General features: G+C 35.7%; 1 protein-coding gene across 28 annotated transcripts in view; it reads right to left on the minus strand.

The window, feature by feature from the left end:
- AFDN (afadin, adherens junction formation factor) overlaps positions 1-23,209 on the minus strand; it is a 116,698-nt gene that overhangs the window by 19,791 nt on the left and 73,698 nt on the right. For 26 of the 28 annotated variants that reach the window (XR_005256587.1, XM_038134016.1, XM_038134019.1 and 23 more), the window contains 7 exons: positions 22,199-22,285; positions 3,112-3,177; positions 2,879-2,952; positions 2,244-2,362; positions 992-1,186; positions 642-733; positions 16-204 (listed from right to left, as the gene is read on the minus strand). Coding sequence is in view for 27 of the 28 variants with exons in the window: in XM_038134016.1 (XP_037989944.1) it covers positions 16-204; positions 642-733; positions 992-1,186; positions 2,244-2,362; positions 2,879-2,952; positions 3,112-3,177; positions 22,199-22,285 (822 nt within the window). In the remaining variant the exon portion in view is untranslated. The remainder of the gene's footprint in view (positions 1-15; positions 205-641; positions 734-991; positions 1,187-2,243; positions 2,363-2,878; positions 2,953-3,111; positions 3,178-22,198; positions 22,286-23,209) is intronic. The other 2 variants (XM_038134020.1, XM_038134028.1) reach the window with 1 other exon arrangement.

A 23,209-nucleotide genomic window follows, 5' to 3' on the forward strand; every position in this document is an offset into this window, starting at 1 on the left:
AAAATTACTTCTCACCTGCATGGTAGTATTGATAGAATGATTACTTTCTGCCTGAAGCTGGGGTTTTTCTTCGTAACTTGGCCACTGACTCTGAGCTGGACCCATTCGATCCTGTGACTTTGAAGCTGGGAATGTGAAATATTCTCTAGTATAGGTCTGTGTTGGGATGGGATAAGCTTCAGGTCGTGGGGGCAGAATCTGTTCCTGAAAAAGGGAGAAAAAAAATAAGGTAGGATTCTCTAATCACATAGATCTATATGGAAGATTGTTCTAAACATGCATCTTCCAAATATTTTCTTTTGGCTCCTAAGAGCATTACTCATCTGGGACAGGAGATGAAGAGGTTGCCTAGTATCAAATATAACTGTGGCTATGACTCATGTTTTTATGGTCTCAAAGCGAGTATGCAACATTGTACAAACCTAAGAAATCACAAGGACAACTTCATGAACAAAATTTAATGAAATCATTGAAAACTTTCCAAACCTTTCATCAGCTGTAATAAGCAAAATCCCACCCCATCACAAGCACCAGCACTGTGGTCAAATAGCTCAGTAAGACACTGCTTTGAATCAAGTCCACTGACACTACTAATAGATAAAGAAAGTTTAATAGCCAGCATTTTGCTTGCCATTTCTGACCTCTGTACAAAGATTTCCAGTAGAGACTGAGGTTATTTTGGTGGTAGTTCCAGATGCATAAGCATTCTTTCCCCCAGGGCTTGGAGGCTGATCTGTTGGAAAGTTAAAGGAAGCATTTACATGACTGTTAATAATAATTTACAGACCTTAATAAAGTAACAGTATTCACAAAATAACTACTACTTTGTCTTTAAGTAAGTTCCAGCAAGAAGCTTGCTCCAAATGTTACCACTACGCTGGCATTTTAAACTTCATCAATTTTTAAAAACAGTCACCCCCTTTTGAATACAACAGCCTCTAAAACTACTGGAGGAGGAATCTATCCCCAAAAGAAGGATAACTTTTCTTACTTGCTACATTGGGACTGGAACGATGATCGGCCCTGTTCTTCATCAATCTGTCATCCCCTGGCAGCTTCTTTGGTTCACTGTACTCCGTCCACGGCAGCTGAGGACTCTCAGGTGATCCATTTTGCGTGGAATTGTTATACAGCTCAAAACCTTCACTCTTTGGTCGGGGTTTACCTGAGCCACGGCGGTCAGAAACTGTAACAGTTGGATATGTAGTTTCTCCTTTTCACTTAACTACTGCCTAGCGTATTTTTTTTCAAACCAGAGCTACCATGAGCTTATATTTAAAAATTAAGTTCCCAGTAAAGCAAATGCTAGACTTAAAAATCTTTATTTCTTCAAATATACGATCCAAATCTTCTATCAAATATACAGAATTCCCTCCATCTGTATTCTTCAAAAGAACTTTAAAGGTTCCACAAGGCACCAAAACAACTGGAAAAACTAAATATGTTATACTGAAAGGTCTCTGGATGACTGAGACATATGGCATCTGGGACGGTGTTGTCAGCTGTGATAATAAGGATTTGTTCTTTTAACCCATTCTTTCCTATACTAGTACTACTCTGTATGTAGAAAATGTCTTCATTAACAAAACTGTTTCCAATACTATTTTATATTGGACTTCAATATTCTTTACAATACTACTTTATATTGGGCTTTTGTTAGTACCCTGAAGTAGGATGATAAAATAAAACAATGGAAAGCATCCCAGAACTTCTTAGGATCAGACACAGAAACTTGAAAAGATACATTTCAACATTTCTAGTTTTAAAAAAATTTAAATGGCAAAATACATTCCAGGGCTTCTGTTTACATTTATTTATCTCCTACTAGTTACACTGCACTCTGTGGTTATAAGGAAGACATATTCTGAGAGAAGAGAAGCTCTTCTAAAAGGGACAAAAAATGCCATGAAGTTCAATGCCCTTTATAGTAATTATATTCCAATTGTTAAAACAAAAATTAATTCAAATCAGAATTGTATTTAAATGCATAATTAACTTTTGAAAGGTACATGTGCAAAGGATTTATTCATTACTAGACTAGAAGAATTTCAAGCAGTATTTAAAACCAGATGAATTTCTGATAAGAAAGGAAATTTCTTTTTTTCTGCGCAATTACATTTCTTTTCTGATTTAATATTATAGTAATACTTGGTACGATACTGTAAATTATTCTATTTTCTGCATTCTTATGAATGCAGAAGGCAGACTTACAAAGCTGTTAACATCAATATTAGTATATTTACCTCTTTGCATCATTGGGGATGGCTGATTAAGCAGGGTTGCCAGGCCATGGTAAATTGCTCCTTGTTTTGCTACTTCTAGTGTTACTACAGAACCTGTCCTAGTCATAAGTTCTGCTGCCCTGCAAAAAAAAAGGCAGAGCAAATAAAACAAAATTAAATTAGGCACTGTATGACTTAGTTACCCTTCTTATCAGTAATCTGTTGCTTGACAAAGCACTCTTTCAGATTAATATTTAAAATCAATTTGAAAAAAATTACAAGACAGTAACAAGAAGATAGGCTTATGCGCACAGACAATACCTACTGACAAGTACTATTTAGTCCCAGTTTCTGCTTCAAAGGTCAGAAGCCAAAGTATTTAAAATTAGACCTAAATAAAGATCATTCAAAACCAAAATCCAAATGTATAATACAATCTTACAATCTCTTCTATACTGTAGAATCTCTTCTATACTGTATGAAAAGAGAAAAATAGTACACAAACAGTTGAACTTGTTGCTAAGGTTATACATAGGCAATTATCAAACACCAAGACAAAGCCTAAAGTGTAAAAATCATGAGCTTCTGTCCATTTTGGTACATTATTAAGCTAACATTTTCTTTGTATAAAAACAAGCAAGGAAAGCATTCCTTACCTCTCCTGGGACAGGCCCACCAAACTTCGACCATCCACACTAAGCAGCTGATCCCCTGCAGCCAGACGACCATCCTAAATACATATTCAAGAGAAGAAAATTTATACACCAATGCTAACATGATCTCCATTAAAACAATCTATCATTCACACAAACTAGCAAACAAAGGATTTTCAAGCATTTCCAAAGGCTCTTACTACTTTTGAAATTAATGAATTAAGAATATTACTAACCACATCTGCAGCACCTCCTTTCACAACAGACTTGACGTATATTCCAAGTTTGTCTTGACCAGCACCCTACAGAAAAAGAGGCATTAATTTAGTTAATTTACATTTTATCTCTTAAGCACTCCACAAACTTTAATCAAAACTTTACATGGCTAAGTAAACCTCTACTTTCTCATTACTTTTACGTATTTTCAAACTAGAGAAAAACCAATTATGCAGAGAAGAGTTACATTCAATTAAAGTCATATGACAAATTTAATAGTAGGCCTATTAAAACTGCAAGCTTTGTTAGAAGCAAAGAATATTTGGTCTTAATGCAAGTTTCAATAAAAAAAATACATTAACTGAAACTTATACTTTAGACGTTTGCTCTAGTCTCCTCCTAATAAGAAATATTTATTTGCACTTTCAGAAACATGTTATTTATACCTCTTTGTATTATGTTTTTAAAGAGAGCACTGTACCCCAGTGAAACAAGGTAAATTGCAGATTACTTGAAAAAGGAACAGAAATGGTTTTTTACATTCATTAGGACTGTAAAGGAGCCAGTGTAAAGGAACGGAGAGTATCTTTAGCTTTACATAAACAAGTAAAGCAGACATAAGTATTTTAGAATTGACAGAGCCAATATTTAAGTCTAGCGCAAAACCATGCAATTTTGTTCATAAAATATCTTTCTCAAAAGTGTTCTGCTACATTTTGAAAGGACTGTTAACAGTGACCTTATTGCAAGACAGATACCAACAGATACCAAGATACAAGAATGGAAGCATCTATTCAAGCCATGCTGTTGGGTCATCCACATGCTCCAATGTACAAGACATGACACAAATCAGTCCAAATGTTAGTATCACAAACCTTTAAATTGTCTCATATAATGTAAGACTATTACTTGTCATTTATCTACTACAGCAAACGGTGCCATTTTACTCTGCAAGTCACTTAGGAGAGTGCTAAGCACATTTTCAACAGAGCACAGACTTAACTGTAACATCATTTTTAATATAACCCCCCCCCAAGTTGTTCTGATATTGAACACACAGCTTCCTCCTTTTTTTCTCCTCCTCCTTTTCAACTCTTTTGTTTTGGCAGCAAAAGCATGCATTGCTCTCATTGTTATAATAGAGTAAAATAAGAACCAAGGTGAAGATTATTCCAAAGCTAGTTTTACACAGACATGGTTTTCTACACAAGTGAAAGACCTATTTTCATTAAGTCTTAGGTTAATCCCAAATGTTTACACAAAAGACGCAGAAAAATAATTCCTTCAAGTCTTATGATTCCAGATTAACATTCTATGTGTCCAAATTTTTCGATTTTTCATAATGATAAGTCATACTTATGGATAAAAAGGAAAAATGAGAAAAAATACCTGAAATATTTTTCTAGAAAGAATACAAAGATATTAAGAGAGTTCAGTTCCTTTCTGGTTTGTTTTGTTTTTTTTTTAAAGCTCTAAAGAAACACCGCTGTAACTGCAGAATAATTTTAACTTTATATCAGAAAAATCGGCTAAAGTTATGAGAAACACAAGTCAGAAGACAGCAAGATAAATGTAATGGAAAATGAAATCATGCTTCACAAATCTCTTTGTTTTTCCCCCAAGGAACCAAGATGTATATGAGGAAGGATGACCTAGCTGAACACCTAGACTTCCAAGTTGGACATCACAAGGTCTTTTAGCAGGAGTTCTTCAAGACTTCAAGGTGACATGCAATAAGAAAGAACCTGTCCTTGTATATTAATAACAGGTTCAATAATGGATCAAAAGTTGTTAGTTTTCACAAGGAACAGAAGTTTGCAGAGGAGCCCTAAATGTATGTACTGTTTACCATGCTCCTACGTGTTCCAAAAAAAGGGCAAATAATAATAATGTAACTATATGTACCAAATTGAAGATTTATCAAATAAGTCAAAACCAAGAGTTGCAGATGGATCACATGATACTGAACACTGAAGCAGTAATGGGGTGAAGATGTACTTCACGGGTTCAAATGTGAAATAATGTTTCAACCTTCTAAGGTGCTGGTTCCCATCAGGGCACTGTTGGCAGAATCAGTTACCACCTTTCCTGGCTGGGAACTGAAAATGAAATGACAGCGTTTATATGTGCCTTCTTCTGCCTCCAGTCACTAAGCACACCTGAAGGCAAGAGCCTTGAATTCCAAAGGGCAAAATAATCAACAGCAACTCACCCACCCACCCCTGCAGTTATAAGCTCATGCATCACATCTGTCATTGCAGGAACCAACCCAGGTTTTCCTGGTGGCCACACTGACCAAGGATAACCAGATTCCTCTAAAGTCACCTGGAACTGACAGCATTTTTAGTCAGTCCTGACTTCAAAGGATGCTAGCAGGAATCTCTTCCCCTTAGGTCCAGAAATTCAGACAATGATCTGTCTCATACAATGATTAGGTAAAAACAAGCAAACCTTTGGAAGAGCACTGCCACTTAAAACAGTGCATGCATTAATCACGCAACTTTGGCTGTCATTTATTGCATCAGACACTATATTCATCCATATACATCACCTTTCTCATGCTTGATTATGACTCTTAAGCACATTAAACAAAGCTGAAACTTTCTGTATAAGCCCATGATATGTGGCTTATATTGGTTTGCAGATAATGATGAAATAAACATTTTCAATTGCACAAATACCCATAAGAGTGGTTTCTAAACTAACTTTAACTCCAAAAGTTTAGTCACTGTTTTCAGAGTCATCTTACATCAGCTCAGAAATCTGGAAGCCAGGAGAACAGAAAAGAACAAAAAGAAAAAAAAAGAACAAAGCAAAAACCACCATGGTCACTAAAAATCTAAAAGGGTCACTATCATTCTCTCATTTAGAAAACTGTTTAGAATTCTGATTACTCCCTTACAAAATGACACTAACAGAACCATAAGGCTCAGGTGATAACAAGAATCATTAGAAACATGCAATACCTTTGTTGAGAGAACCAGCTAAGCAGACACATTGGCTCCTCAGCTCAGCAACAATCAAGGAACTGAAGGCCAATGAGATCCTGAGTTGCACTGATAGAATTATTTATCATCTTTCTGATCAGCCAGTAGAAAACACTTCTTTACTTCTCCTACCAAATGCAGCATGCTTTAAACAGTAAAACACAAACAAAATGCAACCAACCTCCATCCTGCAAAACATTTTCCATAAGATTTCATAATTAAATTGGAAAACAGCCAGGAACAAGACTGCTGAAAGATGCCAAAGTGTAAACAGGCTCCAAAGAGCCCTCGGTAGGGTTCTTTGAGGCTTTAGAGAAAAAAAAACTAACAAACAACATAACACACCCCCTCCCCCCCCCCCAAACAGATACAAGGCACTCTGAAATTACATAAAGCTAGAAACCAGGATGAACCACAGAACAGTCTGGGTTGAAAAGAACCTTAAAGACCATCTAGCTCCAACCCCCTTTGCACAGACAGGGACACCTTCCACTAGACTGGGTTGCTCTGAGCCCCATTCAGCGTGGCCTTGAACACTTTCAGGGATGGGGCATCCACCACTTAGCTGAGTAACCAGTTCCAATCCATCACCACCCTCACAGAAAAGAATTTCTTTTGACCATCTAATCTAAACTTACTCTTTTTCAGTTTAAAGCCATGCCCCTTTGTCTTGCCCTTCTAACAAGTCCCTCTGCAGCTGGCTGGCTGGCACCCTTTACGTACTGGAAGGTCACAATTGGGCTACTTTGGTTTTTACTCTGGCTGAACAATCCCAATTCTCCCAGCCTTTCCTCACAGGAGAGAAAGACCTTCCACTTTTGTTATGTTCTTTGGCTAAAGGCACCAGAGCAGGAGGATACCATATCAGTCTGATTTTTGCTCTAACCGTGCCTATACTCTAACCCTGACAGTAATTCTTCGTTATGATTCAAAGGAGCTGGCATTTTACTCCTCATTGCTTCTTTTCCAATGCTTTTATGATATCTATACAGTTTGTCAATCTCTTTCCTGTTTTAAAGGAAGTTACGAGGAGATATATTAGCTCCAAGTCTTCTCACTTAAACACAAAAAATAATGCATTTTGAAAGTATAAAAACTATTTAAAAATAAATCTCTGTTCAGATTACATTACAAGAACATCTTTATCAGTTACCACATCTACTTATTTCTTATTAGGACCAGTGAGCTTCTCTCTAATTCACATGTCATTTAACATGTTTCTAATGATACGCATGTACAAGCTTGGGAAGACTTCTCACTAAACACCCTAAAATCAACTCATCACCTTCCCTTCAATTTTTACCCTAAGCTTTACAGTAACTTGAATCTAAATTCCTATATTCTATTGAAATAGACTTGATTTTGCTTTGTTTCTACCTTTCAGAAGGCTGCATTAGAAGGAAATATACAATTTTTAGAAAGACAAAAAGGTTCTTAATATGTAGTAAGCCATACGAAACACCAAAGTGAATAAAATTCTCATATGCTCCACATGGGTTTTCCTGTTTTCCTTTAATGGCTTTACAATTAAACAGATTTCTTTGTGAACTACTTATTAAACTGCTTTTCTTTCAAAGGAATGTGAAAGTCAACATAATTAAAACTATTCCCCCACAAATAGAGCAATAACATGTGTGTATCGGTAACAAAAGTATGATAAACCTTCTTTTCACTTCATTTTATTTTGTCTAATCTTTAATACAGAAGCATGTGTATCCCTATGGCTTTTAGTCCAAACACAAGAACACAACTCTAAAGGAGTCAGATGACTGTGGAAAACAAGAATGCAGTAAGCATAAAGAGATGGCTTATTCCCTTTTCCCAGGATAAATGTACTGAAATCTACAGCATATTTTCTCAGATATACATAACCAAATACAAAATCACAAAAACTTTTTTAAGGATTTTTCAAAAACTAAGATATTCTATATTTAAAAAAACCTCATCCGCTGTACCACACTTTTTAGCGCTACCAATCTACCCATTTTCTTTCATACTTAATGCAATTTTTTCCCACAATCCCAAAAAGAAAGTAAAAGATAGCCTTTGAAGGAAAAATTTGGGAAATCCTCTCCTTTAAGTAATAATTTAAGGAAAAAACCCACTGAACTGCTACAGCTGCTTCAGTTCACCTGGGTGACAATATTCTTGAACTGAACTGAGTACAAGAGTACAACACTACTCTGAAGACTTCTAAATGATACCTACTTTTACAATGCACAGCCAAAACAGGACCCTAGGGGAAAAAAAGTTCTACAAGGAAGATATTAGCTGAACAGAATTCAACAAATAGTGAACTGGGGACTGAAGAACAGAATAGGGTATTTAAAAATGGTGATACCTGATGTACATCAGACCTAAGCTTCAAAATGAGAAACACCTCCATTCTATGCTTTTACAATCCAGTTAAATAATCAATACACAAAAACCTTTATACACAAATAAAGTGCATAAAGTAGAGAGAACTAGTTTGGAGGCCAGCAATGAAGCACTATCCACACATTTCAGGGTTTTAAAAATCCTATAATAATAAATTAATTACAGCAACAGTAGTAGTGCACTTATACAGAGCGTCAGGAAGAAACCCACCTGTCTGCTCCCATGCTGTCTCACACTTGGAGCTGTGCAGGCACTACTGTGTTGTGGCAGGTCCCATGACAGACCTGGCTGGAGACTCAGCTGATCCCTCTCCCCAGTTCCCCTCCTCCCAAATACAAGCTTTGTTTTCAACTTAATCAGCTTCCCTAAATTGTTTACAGCAGAGCATGACTTGTTCATAACAGTGCAGGAAAGGAGATTGCTAGGAGGGGCCTGAATCATTACGGGAGGTTAATTCCTTTATTTGGTGAACAAGGTTATTTTCAACCCAACAACTTATACCATTTGAAATTCCTAAATCCTACTATAGCCCACCTATTGACTTTTCAAGCAGCTCTGTGTAGTGTCTCCAAAACAACTGTATTCTAGTGGGAGTTGAGCCCTAAAACAATTGCAAAACAAACACCCACATACATGCACGTTCCCACACAGAGAAGTAAACTACACAGTGGAAAATTACTTCATTTTTAAGCTTTTGAACGCCTGCATGGCAAACATACTGAAAAGACACTTCCCAATTTTTCCAAGTCCCACCCATTCCCCTTCTAAATGTAAAAAATTCCTAAACTTGGCAAGGGACGGAGATGAATGACACAAGTAGAACTGATGAAAATGCATCTAACTAAAAAACACAATGCACTTTTACTCATGTAATTGCACAATGGGATAAAAACGTTATGTTCCTGCCCCCTTTTTTTTTTTTTTCCCAGAGAGCTTTATTAGGTCTCTGAGGCAAAGCATGAAAAGATTCTTGAAAATAATCTTCTCCACGCTTGGGCTTATTCATCTTTAAGATGCAGAAAACCAACACATGGGGGAAACTGAGGCAAGCAATTAAATCCAGTATCCAAGATGAAGCCACACATTTGCATGAGATGCAACCCCAGTATAAAGATCTTCTAATCATCTCACATGTATCTTAAGAAGTAATTAAATGTTTTAAAAGAGCACAAGTTGAAAGATGTTAACACACTGCACTTGCAAGTTTGTCATGCACTTGGAGTTTACTCAGAGTATGAGAATAATTAACCCTAAATTTGCTGTGGTTTACAGGTTGGAATTCTATGACAAAGGACAACTTTTCCATTTAACTGAAATTTTAATAACTGGAACTTTGAAAGATTTTCAAATCCTACTTGGGAGATAAAAATAAACACAGGGCACTTCTGCATACAGATGTCTGCTAGAATGGTAACTTGGGTCATTATTGTAAACCTAAATGAAGAAAAATTATGGGAGAATGTTTAAGTGACCAAACTACCATGTAAAAACAAAATAAACAAGGAGTCCTCCCTTACTGATAGACTAAAAGGAGCTACAAGTCAAGAGGATAAATTAAAAACTGAGGTATGAAACACTATTAATAAATTCAGAAATTAAAACTCACCAGGAGTTCTACTTTCTTAGACCTACCTTTATCTCACCTGTGTAGCCCTGTACAGGGTGTGACAATATTTAAAGTTGGACTGAAGGAAGATAGGGAAGCTTTTAGAAAAGAGGAGTAGCTCTATTTTTTACAAGGCAGGCTAGTTTGAAATAGTTCTTATCACAGAACAAAAACATGTTTAGAAAAATCTTACAAGATGGAGTCTGAAATAACAACCAAAGACTATAAATAAAAACAAAGGAAAATAAAAAGCAAGGAAATAAAACACAGAGAGGGTTTATTAGGCATTTGGCTGATGATGATTGCTGAGTTTCCTATCAGTACTGGTCAGAGGCTATGAGTTGCAGAGTCCACACAAATCTAACTTCACCTGAAAATATGACCAAAGACTGGGGCAGAGAACAGCTAACCAGATGGAATTGCAGCAAGAGCTTCCAGTTCTTTAAAAAAAAAAAACACTACTATTTATCTTGGAGACGAATGAATTCAGACAGACTGGAGCCAACAAAAAACCCATTAAAACCAACAATTAAAGCCGACATTAAAATCTCATCTGAGAGATAACTTTTTTTAAACCTACATAAATAATATTAGTATATTATTATGACAAACGTGCTCTTATACATGGACACATATATTCTTCTCAACTAACTGAGGGAAAGTGCTTGCTAAGTACTCATATTGGAAAATTAAGACGTGAGGAAGACTCTGCAAACTTTCACTTATAATTGTCTTCTAAATAGCAGTAGGATAACTGGAAAACCTGAGCTAGATCTCAGGACGTATCACCTTTCATAAAGGAATTCAGTAAAGAATTTATTGAATAAACAAACAAATAAATTAACTGAATTGCTTTCCTGTAAGGCCTGAAAGATTGGAAGAGTTCTGAGAACTCATGCAACTATGCAATCCATAGCAGCTAAAGAGCCAATTTTGGCATCTCTGGTCAGCACAACTTCAGCCTCTAGAATGCTGATATATTATATTTAGGAGGGCACTGACACAGGGCAGGGGAGCAAACAACTAACCACTACAGTACCTCACTAAAACAGAACCTGAAAGGTGAAGAAAATAAACAACCTCCCCCCAATATTATGTTTGTTTATAGGACTTTCATTCTTCAAGTCACACAGACTTCAATCTCAAAAAACCCCCCAAAACTCCAAATTCACTGGGAGTAGGAGGATGGAAGGAAAACTAATTTGATCCAACAGAGCCAAGTCGATTTAATACATTAAAAAAAATAAATAAGAAGCTCAGCTGAGACAATGGTACACAAAGATTTCATACCTGTTGTCCAAAAGTGTATTTGCCCCTTTTAAGCCTGGTAGAATTTTCTCCTTAATTACAAAAATTCTGTCACGTTAAAGAAGCCAAAGGACCAAGCTGGATAATGTAATCTAACCTCAGTTTTTGAGATAGTCTAACAATAAATAAGTTATTTTCCATCATATCTATTTACAATATATCAGAACACAGTAGCCCATAACTGTTTGCACAATTGGGATTACTTTGCAAGCCCCTCCTTACTCTGAAAGGATTGTGCCCAAAGTATTGCGTTTACTTAAAAATACACTACGAAAACTGTAGAAATAAAAGAGGCAGCATTAAAGAATACCTGACCAAAACAAACCATCACAGCTACTTCTACAGAGTAGTCAGACCAATGAAGAAAAGTACAAGATAAACTACAGTGAGCTAAAAAAAGAAATTGCTACTCCTACATCAGGATGATGTAAAACTGAGGATGTACAAAAGTACCACAGTAACAAATTAATAAGTATGACAGATTTAATCAGAGTGGTTAAGGAAAACAGATTTTATTGCTAGCATTGCTATGTCACAAGATGAGTTTTATAAAACTTCCTTGTCAGTAACAGACACAGGAAACTTTGTCTCACATACATTCCATTTGCCATAAAATCAGAAAACACCATACAGTGCAACTATATAGAAAAGTCACAGTTTGAATAACAGGAATATCCAACAGACTTCCTAATGGCAGCCCCACAGCTATCCCTGAGTTGGTGAGTCACCACAGAAGCATTAAAAGCAGGCAGAAGAAATTCTGCTTGCTCCTCCTTCCCACTTGGTATTTGCCAGGACAAGCAGCCATAAAGGCATAGTGAAAACAACAGCCAGCTCCTTCTAGTGAGAATCAACATGCAGCTTCATTCCCAGGTGAGCCACCCATGCTGTGACACGCTCATGAGGACCTGCCACCTGCAGAATGATGGCTTGGAGGTGCTGAGGCACCGCACAGCCCCACCAGTATCCCAATGTAAAGAATGAGAGGGAGTGAAGGTCCATCTGTTGACCAGGTGCTATCCTCTTAACAGGTGAACTATTCCCATGCCCACACATCATGCCCCACCCAACGTAGGTGGATCACAAATCACTGTACTTTCTGTGAGGTTAGCAATACTCCTGCAGTTTTAGGAGACCTGTAAAATGCCCTGGTTATTTCAATACCTATAATGAGAACCAGAACTACAAAAACTATTATAAAAACAGTTTTACAGTTAAAAAGAACAGAAGAATTGTATTAAGTAATTAAGGAAAAACTATGCATCTGCAGAGCAGATTGGCAGTACAGCACCCAACCAAACCGGTGCTGCTCCAGACAATTAACAGGAAGGTCTTGTCATTACTTGTTCTGAAGCCTCTTTTGCCCACACCCGTTGAGCTTCGTATACTTTGTTTATCACTCTGATAAAATTAAAGCATTGAACAGCTTCCAATGAAGTCTGGCAAAAGCATACCTGATTAAAAAATACTCTTCAATAACATTTTTTTTGAATTGTTAGATTTTTAATATAAAAAAACTTCCAGTATAAAAAGTGACTTTAATTTCCATAAAATGTCAGTGTCTTCCTAATGATCTTTCAATACAGAAGTGTACATTTCTGTACATATACATGTAAATGGTTTCACATTTCACATAAACAGTAAAATGAAAAAGGAGTCCTGAACTGAAAGTATCTTCACTCTCCAATTATACTTTGAATCCACAAAAATGTCATACAGTCACCAATCTTTTTAAGTAATACAATTTAAGTGGCTTCAGATACCAAGACTATATGTCAAAACACTTCAGTAGTTCACATAACCGTACATCTTTTAAAATAAATAATTTTCAAGATTTCCTTAAATTTGTCGTATTTATGCAAACATGAAATAAGATTTTATTTTAATACTGTATGTATCATATATATATGTGTGCACATATACACAAATATACCTTAGTAAAGGTATCTGGGATGTCTCATAATGCTTACAGCTGTCAGTTTTTCCAAGTCATTTAAGCTTCTGTGGTATTTTATAAAAATTAAACTGTTTAATACAGAACAAATCAACTGCAAATAAAATGTGTTTAAAGAAAATAGCACAGAAATGTAGCTTTTCAGGCCTGATACCAGCCATCAGGCCTTTTATCTGCCTACACCCAGAGTAGATTTCACTGATTTTTATCAAGGCTAATTCCTGATTCCAGATTCTTAAGCTTCGACAGAAGCTCTTTGCAAGCTGTAATAAACATCCTTAAAAGCAAGTTTAGGGAACAGAATCAAGTCTCACTCTGACTGCCCTGGAAAGTAATTAGTCTACAAGCAATTAAATAACCCAAGCTTGTAAGCATTTTAAAAAATAACAGTTTACTAAACTATGCAGGAGATTTACAAATTCACTCTCTAGGAGGCAAAAACAAAGGTTTTTGACCACCCAAACACTCACATTCCATAAAGCTGCATGTGTTCTTTAGGTTGTATCTGGATGAATATAAATGTTATCTTCCTTATATACCAAATATACTAAGTCTAAGACTCACTGAACTACTTGCTGTGGGTGGGTCCAGAGGCAGGAGAAAGGCCAACTTTGTAGGTACTGGTCCCACCTCTAGCAAGTGCAAACTTCTCTGGACTTGAAAAATCAGAAAAACCCCACTTTTTTCAGAGAAAGCTAAGGCCTGTGCTGCCTCAATACCAATGCAGACACTTTGGAAATCTGTCATCATTAGAGAAAATACTTTTCAAATATAAATGAGGTGAACCAGCCTACTGTATCTACAACTGATCTGTTAGCTGTGGTTACAGATGCATGGAGTCATGTTGTACCCTGACTTAAAAAGAATTTTAAAACTGACCCATGCTCTACATACAACATACTTCTGCTTTTCTCTCTCACATACTCCTCCATGTCGGGGGCTGAAACCCAAACGTTTCTGGAGCTAGAAAAAGTACAGTCACAAATGGGCAAAATATTTCCAATTAAACAAAACAAAATATTCCCAATCAAACAAAACAAGCACAAAACTTTGGTGATAATCAACATTATTCAACAGGTTAAGAAACTAAGCATTTAACTGCTATGACAAATTCCACAGCAGCTTTAAATTGCACTGAGTGGGAAAAACACATGAGAAGTGCCTTACTACACAGAGAAAAAAAAGGCAGATTGGCAGCAGTACATCCAACATCTGAAACATCTAACAACCTAGAAACTTTATGTCTGGTGTATCTAGATGCTCTACTTATAAGAAACTTCTAAGGGAGTAAACAGAAAAGACTGAAGAGTTTTGTTGTTATTTTTAATGGAATAGGGGTTACATGTTACTGTTTAATAAAAGAATATCTGCAATCAACATTGACTTGCACACAAAGCAAGCATATATATATACACACTCTCATCTTCTAAATATTCTTCTCACAGGACAAGCCAGGATATTCTGAAGTGGACATCCTGAAATGGCATTAATAAATTATACTGCACTGTACTCTTGTGCATATGTAATTGTATGGGGATTTCAACAGTGTTCAGCATGGAAAGCAGGTACACTGACACAAAGAGCTCTAGCATCTTCTGTGCTAAACAGAAATACACACATTTACAACAGCATGATTTCTGCCACACTCTAGGAATGCAACTGACCTAACATTTAATTCTAAGACTGGAATCAAGTATGCAACAGGTCTTAACTTACTTTACTCGTACTCTCATGAAACGGGAAAAGTGGTAAGTAAATGCAAAATGCTTCATATACAACATTTGTAAAAGACTAAGCAAATTTTATTCATTAGTCTTTCTTAACCTTTCTGAAAAAAAGAAGTCCTCTTTATTATTATAAATGCTGCAACTTAATATGATATACTACAAATGCATTAAAGGCACTCTTAATTTTCAAAAAAAGAAATTAAATACATGAGCCTGTTTGATTCCACTTCTCTTTTATTTCAAAGGAAAAACCTTTCACTGAGCTCAAGTAAAATATATTGCTTGAGCTCTATTTCACCAGTTAAAAAGGGTTAACTTTTTAATGTACATTTACTATAAATACTCCATGAGCATGGCCACACTAATAATACTCAGAGTTATGTACAAATCTACAAGTTGTACTGCAGGTTCTGTGATGCTCTTTCTCGGTAAGTCAATTCTGATCCTATGGTTCAGCTTAATTATGCCTGCATTATTCTTCACAGGCAAGACATACTGAGCAATTTATTTTGGAAAAAAAAAACCCCATACTGTATCTCTGCACTTTTTCAAAGAAATGGCACTTGCCTTTATAGCTAAGGATAAATTACAACCCAAAAAACCCAGAACATTAACTTCCATATAATACAGGTTCTACAGTTTCAGATGGATATAACATAATCCTGGAGCAGTGTGTACACTAACACATACTATTAAGCACCTAAATTCCTACTCCAACTGAGAGCATTACTCATACAGCAAGAAGTCAACACAGAACTTGCTAAGTTCCAAAAGTCTTTCCCATTAATAGGAAAAAAAAATCTGTATTAACATGTATCTAAACAGAATTTTCAAAGTTATTAGAATGCCAGAATTTAAAGAAGCCTGGCACAGGAATTCTAGCTACTGTGTATGTGCACTACAATTTTAGCAGGCATGCTAAGAAGTGCCTGCCTACACAGGGTATTAGTGCAATGAGGAAATGGCACGTGAATTTTAAAACTCACTTTCTTTCAGAAGGCCTAAAATACACGTCTGGCTCACCTCTTTGCAGTATCAATCTAAATACAAGCAAATAAGTAAGATAAAACCCACTCCACTTGAGTAGAGCTGAGGTCTCACAGCTACTGAGAAGAACACTCACACTGGGATAGTGTAACCTTCAGATTTTACACAGCACATAAAAGCATTAAAAAATTCTGTACAACCATCTACAGGGCACCAAAATTTAAGCAAAAACTCTGCTGAAAGTTAGGAATCAACAAAAACCCGGCAAATTGCTAATACAACAGCTACTTATTTGTTCATGATGAAAACTGAACTCGCAACCTACGTATTATTTTATTTCTGTAAGACTCAGAAATCTGTTCTGTAAATGAGAATGATACACTGTACTTTCCCTAAGGTCCTCCTAAGAAGCCTGTTAAGGTAACACCAGTAGTTCAGTTTAGCGCTGAACACTAAAAAAAATAAAAATAAAAATAATAAAACCAATTAAAAAAACACCTCCACAAAATTTTAAATCTTATTACTGAAACATTTCAATTAATTCATACTAGGAGGAAAGGCCAGAAAATTTCCCTAAATACTTAGAAATCACAGTCACAGGAAGGGTTTAAATGCTGAAGTATTTGAAATCTTAAGACCTAGAACACATGTAAAAAGCTAACAAAGTCAAAAAATTCCTATCACTGTCTATATTTGCAAACACAGGTTAGATCCACATCTGTATATTGTTACCAGTATAATTAACTATAAGCATAATTTTCAATTTTGGGAAAAATAATTAAATTAATGTTTAAACCTGTTCCTTCTACATGGATCTCCTATAAAATATTTGTCGAAAAAACCTTAATGAAAATTTTACTTTAAATTTGATATTCCTGTAGTCTCAAACCCTCCTTAAATTTAATACCTTGAACTGACTGCTAAATATAAAATGACAAACAGTGCTTTAGAAATTTAAGCAACTTAGAATCACTTAACTTATCCTTAAGAACAAACAAGGTTGCCAAATAATGCAAATTATTTCTGGGTAGGATGTTACAAATTTGTTTTTAGAACAGTAAGTCCATTCCCCAGAGTATTTACTGCTGAACTGTCATACTCATGTTTACAATGCTTCTATTAAAAAAGAAACAACTTATCACCTCTCACACTATTTCAGTAAGCACTACTTAGTCTGACTACCTGTTAAAAAATCCTAGAAAATACACTCTGATTTATGTACCAGTGGGGCCATATACATACGCATTTTAAGGTCCTAGTATATATTTTAAGGTAACTTTTTCTGTTGATACTACTAAAAGATGACTGGACAAGAAGTAGAAGTGTGCCATACTTTAAAGAACTAAATCACAATATACTAATGAGTATAACCAGCATGCAAAGATTAATCAAGAAAACTTCCTGCAGGACATGGGAATCCTTCCTTTCGTGCAGTAGGAATCTAAACAGAATTTAAATGCCTCTCCTCTGCGAATGTGTTCAATAAGACACCTTAACTGCAACCAGTTTGAATGTTCTGATCTTTTCAGATGGGTCTAGAGAGTATTAAAAAACTTACACTGCTTGGGACATCGATTTTAATTATTCTACTAAGATTTTTTAAGAGGAAAACAGACTTTTAGAAGAACCTGGATTAAAGCCAACTAATATGACAAGTAAACAGATCACAGGTCATGCTATTCATGCTCTGGCACAGTATAACAGTAGTTATCACACCTGAAACTTTAAATATTAATAGTCACTTCCACAAATTTCAGAAGTACATATGAAGAACAAGCTAAAAAATTAGTTTTTTCTTTCTAGATTTTAGAAAGTTAGCTACTAACATCTGACTATATTTAACTGCATGCTGTATTACATAGTTGCTACATGAACAAATAACTACTGGCAGGTTTAAACAGGCAAGAGAGCAGGAAAAAGTACAGGGATAGTAAAACTTCAGAGAAAAACAGTCCCAACAGAAACCTGAACGGACTTACCATGGATTCTGTTCTTCCAACAACAGAAAACCACATTTTGATCTCCGGGACTACAGATCCTTGAAAGAAAAAAAACAATTCTCCACTTCTCTTCCAGCCCTCAACAGCAACCACCAGCTCTAGTCTGCTGGATTTTCCAAGATACCCATCAAGATAACTCGGAGCTCGATGCTATGACACAGTGTAGCATTTATCAACACCAGCTATAACCAATACAATATTCAGACTCTTACGTAATCAGTTATGCTGTTCTGACTTCCATTTACTTTAGAGGCTTTATTAAACTCTGAAAACTGCTAGAAAAAACAAAAAGGGAGCCCTTTTGTACTAAAGACAAAAAAACCTCCAAATTAAACAGGAAGTAATGTGCTGGCCCACAGATGGCTAAGAAGTCACATGCAAAAGCCCCCAAAAAAGTGATATATTTTTAAAGTAAACTGCATGCACACGCAGCTTCCAAATCATCTGGATTTCATAAAAACTTAACCACAATGTGGTTGGGAGTCTGGCAGCTTTTAACATCAAAACATCTTTCAGGGTTAGAGCAACCAAAGTCTGCACACAACCTCAAAAAGCAACACTGTTCCCCGTTCCCTATACCCGACCACTCCTACCAACTGCATTTCCATATTCCATTACAAAAGCTATTGCTAATAAAGCTACAGAGTATTACTGTAAGAAAACATGCAACATCTACCAAAGGGCAGAACAAGAAGATATTCTTCTGGATCACATATGAAGCTAAGCACTTTAATTTTAAATAAAAATAAAAATTGGTTTAAAGCATTCAGTTTAAGAATTGCTGTTAGGTATTTTATCAATTTATAAGAAACAAAACAAAACCCAAACAAGCACAACACTGTTTACAGTGCGCTGGAAGCTAACAGCTGTTTCATAAGTAAACTTGTTTTCTCTGCTATGCTTGCATATAGCATATGCACTCACTACATGTTTGCTCAGAGGGACTGTCCTGCCTCAGATAACAACAAAGTGAGGTGAATACGGTGATGCACTGAATTTCTGCTCTCTGGCACTCCTGGCAGGCCTTTAAAATTTCTAATTAAATAAAATATGAGTAGTTGTGATTAGAAAGTGAAAGAAGTAATGCACTTAAACATTTTACCTGTCTCTAGGTGGGAAGAGGATCCAACACAGGGTTCCCCAGGGACCTGACATTTTCATATACTCCTTGACTCACCTCTTCAGGATTTGTTTTGGTTTTAATTATATTAATGTACACATGTTTGTAATCATCTAGTATTCCAAGGTAACACTTCTATCATATGAACAAGCAGGTGCACAGCATTTCAATGCAAGTTGCATTCCTTCTCTGCTTGTACAATTCTTGCTTTAACTTCAATCCTTGTCTTTTGATTGCAGAAGGAGTAACAATCACTTGATAATTAGGAACATTTGGTGTAAAGGTATTATACAAGGCATGATTTCTAATCTTGTCATTGGAAACTCTTAATTGGCACAGACTTTAAGCCAATAAAACCTCAAAACAAATAAAAACTCAATCATTAGAGTACAAATTTTTTAGATGTTTCCTCAGAGATGAACAGATTTACTAGGAAAGCACACATTTTTTTGCAATGGGTAGAAGGAAGAAAAGCAGTCCATTGGTATTATTTTCCTTTATGATCTCCTGAGAACGTGCCTATTTTGTCCACCTCTAGAATATCACCAAGCTGCATGTTAACAAACTCAACCCAAAGCCCATGACAAGTACGAGAAGCCCCGTAACACGTAACAAGAAAGGCAGGTCAGCACTGACATGAAAAGGTATTCTCACAACATTTTACTGAAAGCAAGTATTTTGTCACATCACAGGAAAATAACTGGTTTCCTAACAAAAGCTAAACAAATTCAGGGTTTCCTTCACTGGTTAGAGCAGGGCCTGTTGACCAGCTGCATCTTCTACTGCTACAGCCCTTTCAACGCACTGTAAAAACCAATAGTTCATTAAACACAACTGGGTCAGCAATCAAACTGGGCCCCTGTGCAGGGCAGCAGCAAGTAGGTATTTCTGAAAGTTAAGAGCACCTAATAGCCAACCTTTTACTATTAGAAAGTTTAGAAAAATCAGAATCTATTCTCCTACTTGCCTCTCCCTCATATTTCAGGCATTCCATCCAGTTAATGTTTAGAAAATTTTAACAAATAGTTGATTGGACTTCTTCCTGCCTTTTCAAAGTTAAAAATGAGAATTTTAACTTTTATGCTGCTAAAAGATATACTACTTGAGACATGAAGAAATATATGCTAGTAAATATCACCAATCTAAGGAATAGAAAGAAAAAATGCACCAACCCTTGCTAGCTTCTCAGTCACACTCACTCAATTCTCTAAGCTGTTCTGCCCTGATCAGATTGAGAAAATTAATGCTTGTGTATTCTTTGTATTCTTCTTTACTTTTTTTTAATGAAGCCTATTACAGGAAAAACATGCTGATAATTACTCACAGTGTGCAACTTTGAACCTCTTGAAAATAATCCTATTTAACTACTACAGCAACTTGTTTCAAACAATGCATACAATCTTTTCTATCCAACGAACATTCTGATGGCTTCATATTAAGCAGAAGTTTCTATCGTACATACACCAAAACTAAAACAATCTGTTTCCTTGCTTATTTCAGAGCAAGATTTAAAACATTACTGTTTTTATATCAGAATTCCAATATTAGGGCAGCACACAGCAGTAAGACAAAACACAACTGCCTGAACCAGTGTTTCTGCAACTGTGCAGATGAAAACCCTTCCTTCCATGACTGATGAGGTATTCCTTTACAGATGTCAGAAATCATGAGATGTATTAAGTAACTTGTAAAAAACTTTCAGATCAAGCTTACACACTGACCAGTAGCATTTATGCATACTGCTAATGGAAGTTAAATGTCAGTTGTTAAATCAACATCTAGAAGCCAGCCAGCTCCAATGAAAAAGGAAACTTTTCTTCCCCCAGTAATACGCTGCTTCACTCTAGATGAGAAATTAGATTTCACAGAGTAAAGTGAAAAAAATTACTTCCATGGCACATTTTGAAACATTCAACAGAAATGCAGTCAGAAGTCTGATACATATTTAATTCAGTGTCAAGAACAAGTATTTGCCTCTCAAATTATTAACCCACTCCACTAAAATCAGAGCAGAAAATTGACTTACATTTTCCAGATCCTGAACTGTTTCCTCAATAATTGCTGACTGTTTAGAACTATACACCTGACACCAGGTATTCCTTTACAGATGTCAGAAATAATTCTTAAAAGCTGATACCATGCAAGATTACCATTTCAAGAACAGACTACAAAATGAGTGAAGGTTGAAATAAAACACCAAAAAACCAAACAGTGCTGTTCAGAAGCAATTAACTATGTGAGGTAACTTAAAAGTAAAACAATCATGTTTTCAGCTCATGCATTAAGTGCCAAGGAGTACCACAGCATTCTGATGTTTCATACTACACAGTGAAGAGACATTAGGAAAGACTTCTTCCTTTTATTGTATGCCACCTAATCACAATGCAGACTTTTCAGTATCACTGCTGTATAATTTATAATAAGTTTTAAACTCAAAAGATTATGTCTGCTATTTGATTCAGTTAATAAAGCAAAACCAACCAGCTAGTGGAGTCTTCCATCTGGTGGCTGGAGCTGTATGTGCACTCTATACATTGGTACGTAGTGCTACAAGCTACACTACACCCTAGCTACTAGCTACAGCATTCACCCACAATTTTGGCTGTTACACTGTAGTCTCCACAGTGTAAAGAAACAAAACTGAATCCATTCTTGCACCTCTCTCTGCGCAAAAGAAAAGGTGCTTCTTCATGGCAGAAAGTATTCCAACTTCAATGCATACATTTGAATTGTTTTGTTTTATTCATCAATTAACCCACACACACACATTCTTTGTGTTCACTTCTTTACTTCAAGCAGAACTGCTAAATGGAATAAACCTGCAGCAGAGGTTTGAATTGAAGTGATGTAATAACTACATCCATATTATGTTTTCCCTTGTATTGTCCATGTGTTTATTTTACAGAAACATTTCCCAATCAGAATAAAAGCACGATCAACACAATGCGCACAAACAATTTAAGGAAAATAGACTTTTTCCATTAACATTTTCCACAGCAGACTTTTTTCAGTAAGACTTAAACAAACTGACTTCCATACCTTGGCAGCAACGATGCTCAGACCCATTCCATTTTGTTTTTTTAGTGTTACAGTGATAATTTCAGGTTCTTTTCTCAAAGGCTGAGCCTATCACATAACGAAGGGGAAAAAAGAAAAAATTCAGAAATTCATATTCACTGCCAGGTTAGGAAAGTAGCTAAGCAAAGTACTTCATTACAAACAAAGCTACTTTGTTAGAACAGCAGGTCTCACATCCTAAATAACATACCTGATATCTATTTTACAGGTGGAACAGCTAACATTTAATTAATATGAACTAATATTAGGTACTACACCTGTGTTATACTACACCACTGAAACTTGAGGTCTACTCATTGCTCATCCTTCTTTAATTTAGTAAAGAGATTATTAATGAATTACAAATAAAAATGTAACCAGTCTATAAAATTGTAGTAACTTTTAACAAAAACTGAGTTCAGACTCCATTGGCCCCTGTTACAAAGGTAAGGGTGATCTACATGGAGAGCTCAATTTTTAGTGCTGCATCTAGAAGATGATATTATCTTTGCAGAATTATTAAGAAGCCAATTCATCTCAAAGTCAGAATTAAACCTTTGAAATAAAGTTACAAAAAATTTCACTTCTGAATACTCTTGAATACAGCCAGAGTCCCCAAACATGTTCAGGTTTTTTTTTAATATATCTTTCAACATTGCCAGTTCCTCAACTCAAAAAGTTGTCATCACAATCTTCATTAGCTGAAGAATGTCAGTTGGAGCATGTTAGCTTATATTCATACTGAAACATAACTGCAAATTCCACAAGATCCATGACAAGTAAAAATATAAGCCAAGGAAAGTAATTATAAAAAAATATTAGTACTTTCTGATTGAGTTCAAGTACTAGAAATGCAAGTAGTTTTTAAGCTGAAAATACTAATCAAAATATGATGCTATTTCTGTTTAGTTGCTCTAAAAATTATTTCATATAAAGCCACCATCAAAATCAAGCTGTTCTGTAACTTTGATATTCAGACAAGCAGAAAAAAAA

Source organism: Motacilla alba, chromosome 3, assembly GCF_015832195.1.
Source record: "Motacilla alba alba isolate MOTALB_02 chromosome 3, Motacilla_alba_V1.0_pri, whole genome shotgun sequence".
Taxonomy (NCBI): Eukaryota; Metazoa; Chordata; class Aves; order Passeriformes; family Motacillidae; genus Motacilla; species Motacilla alba.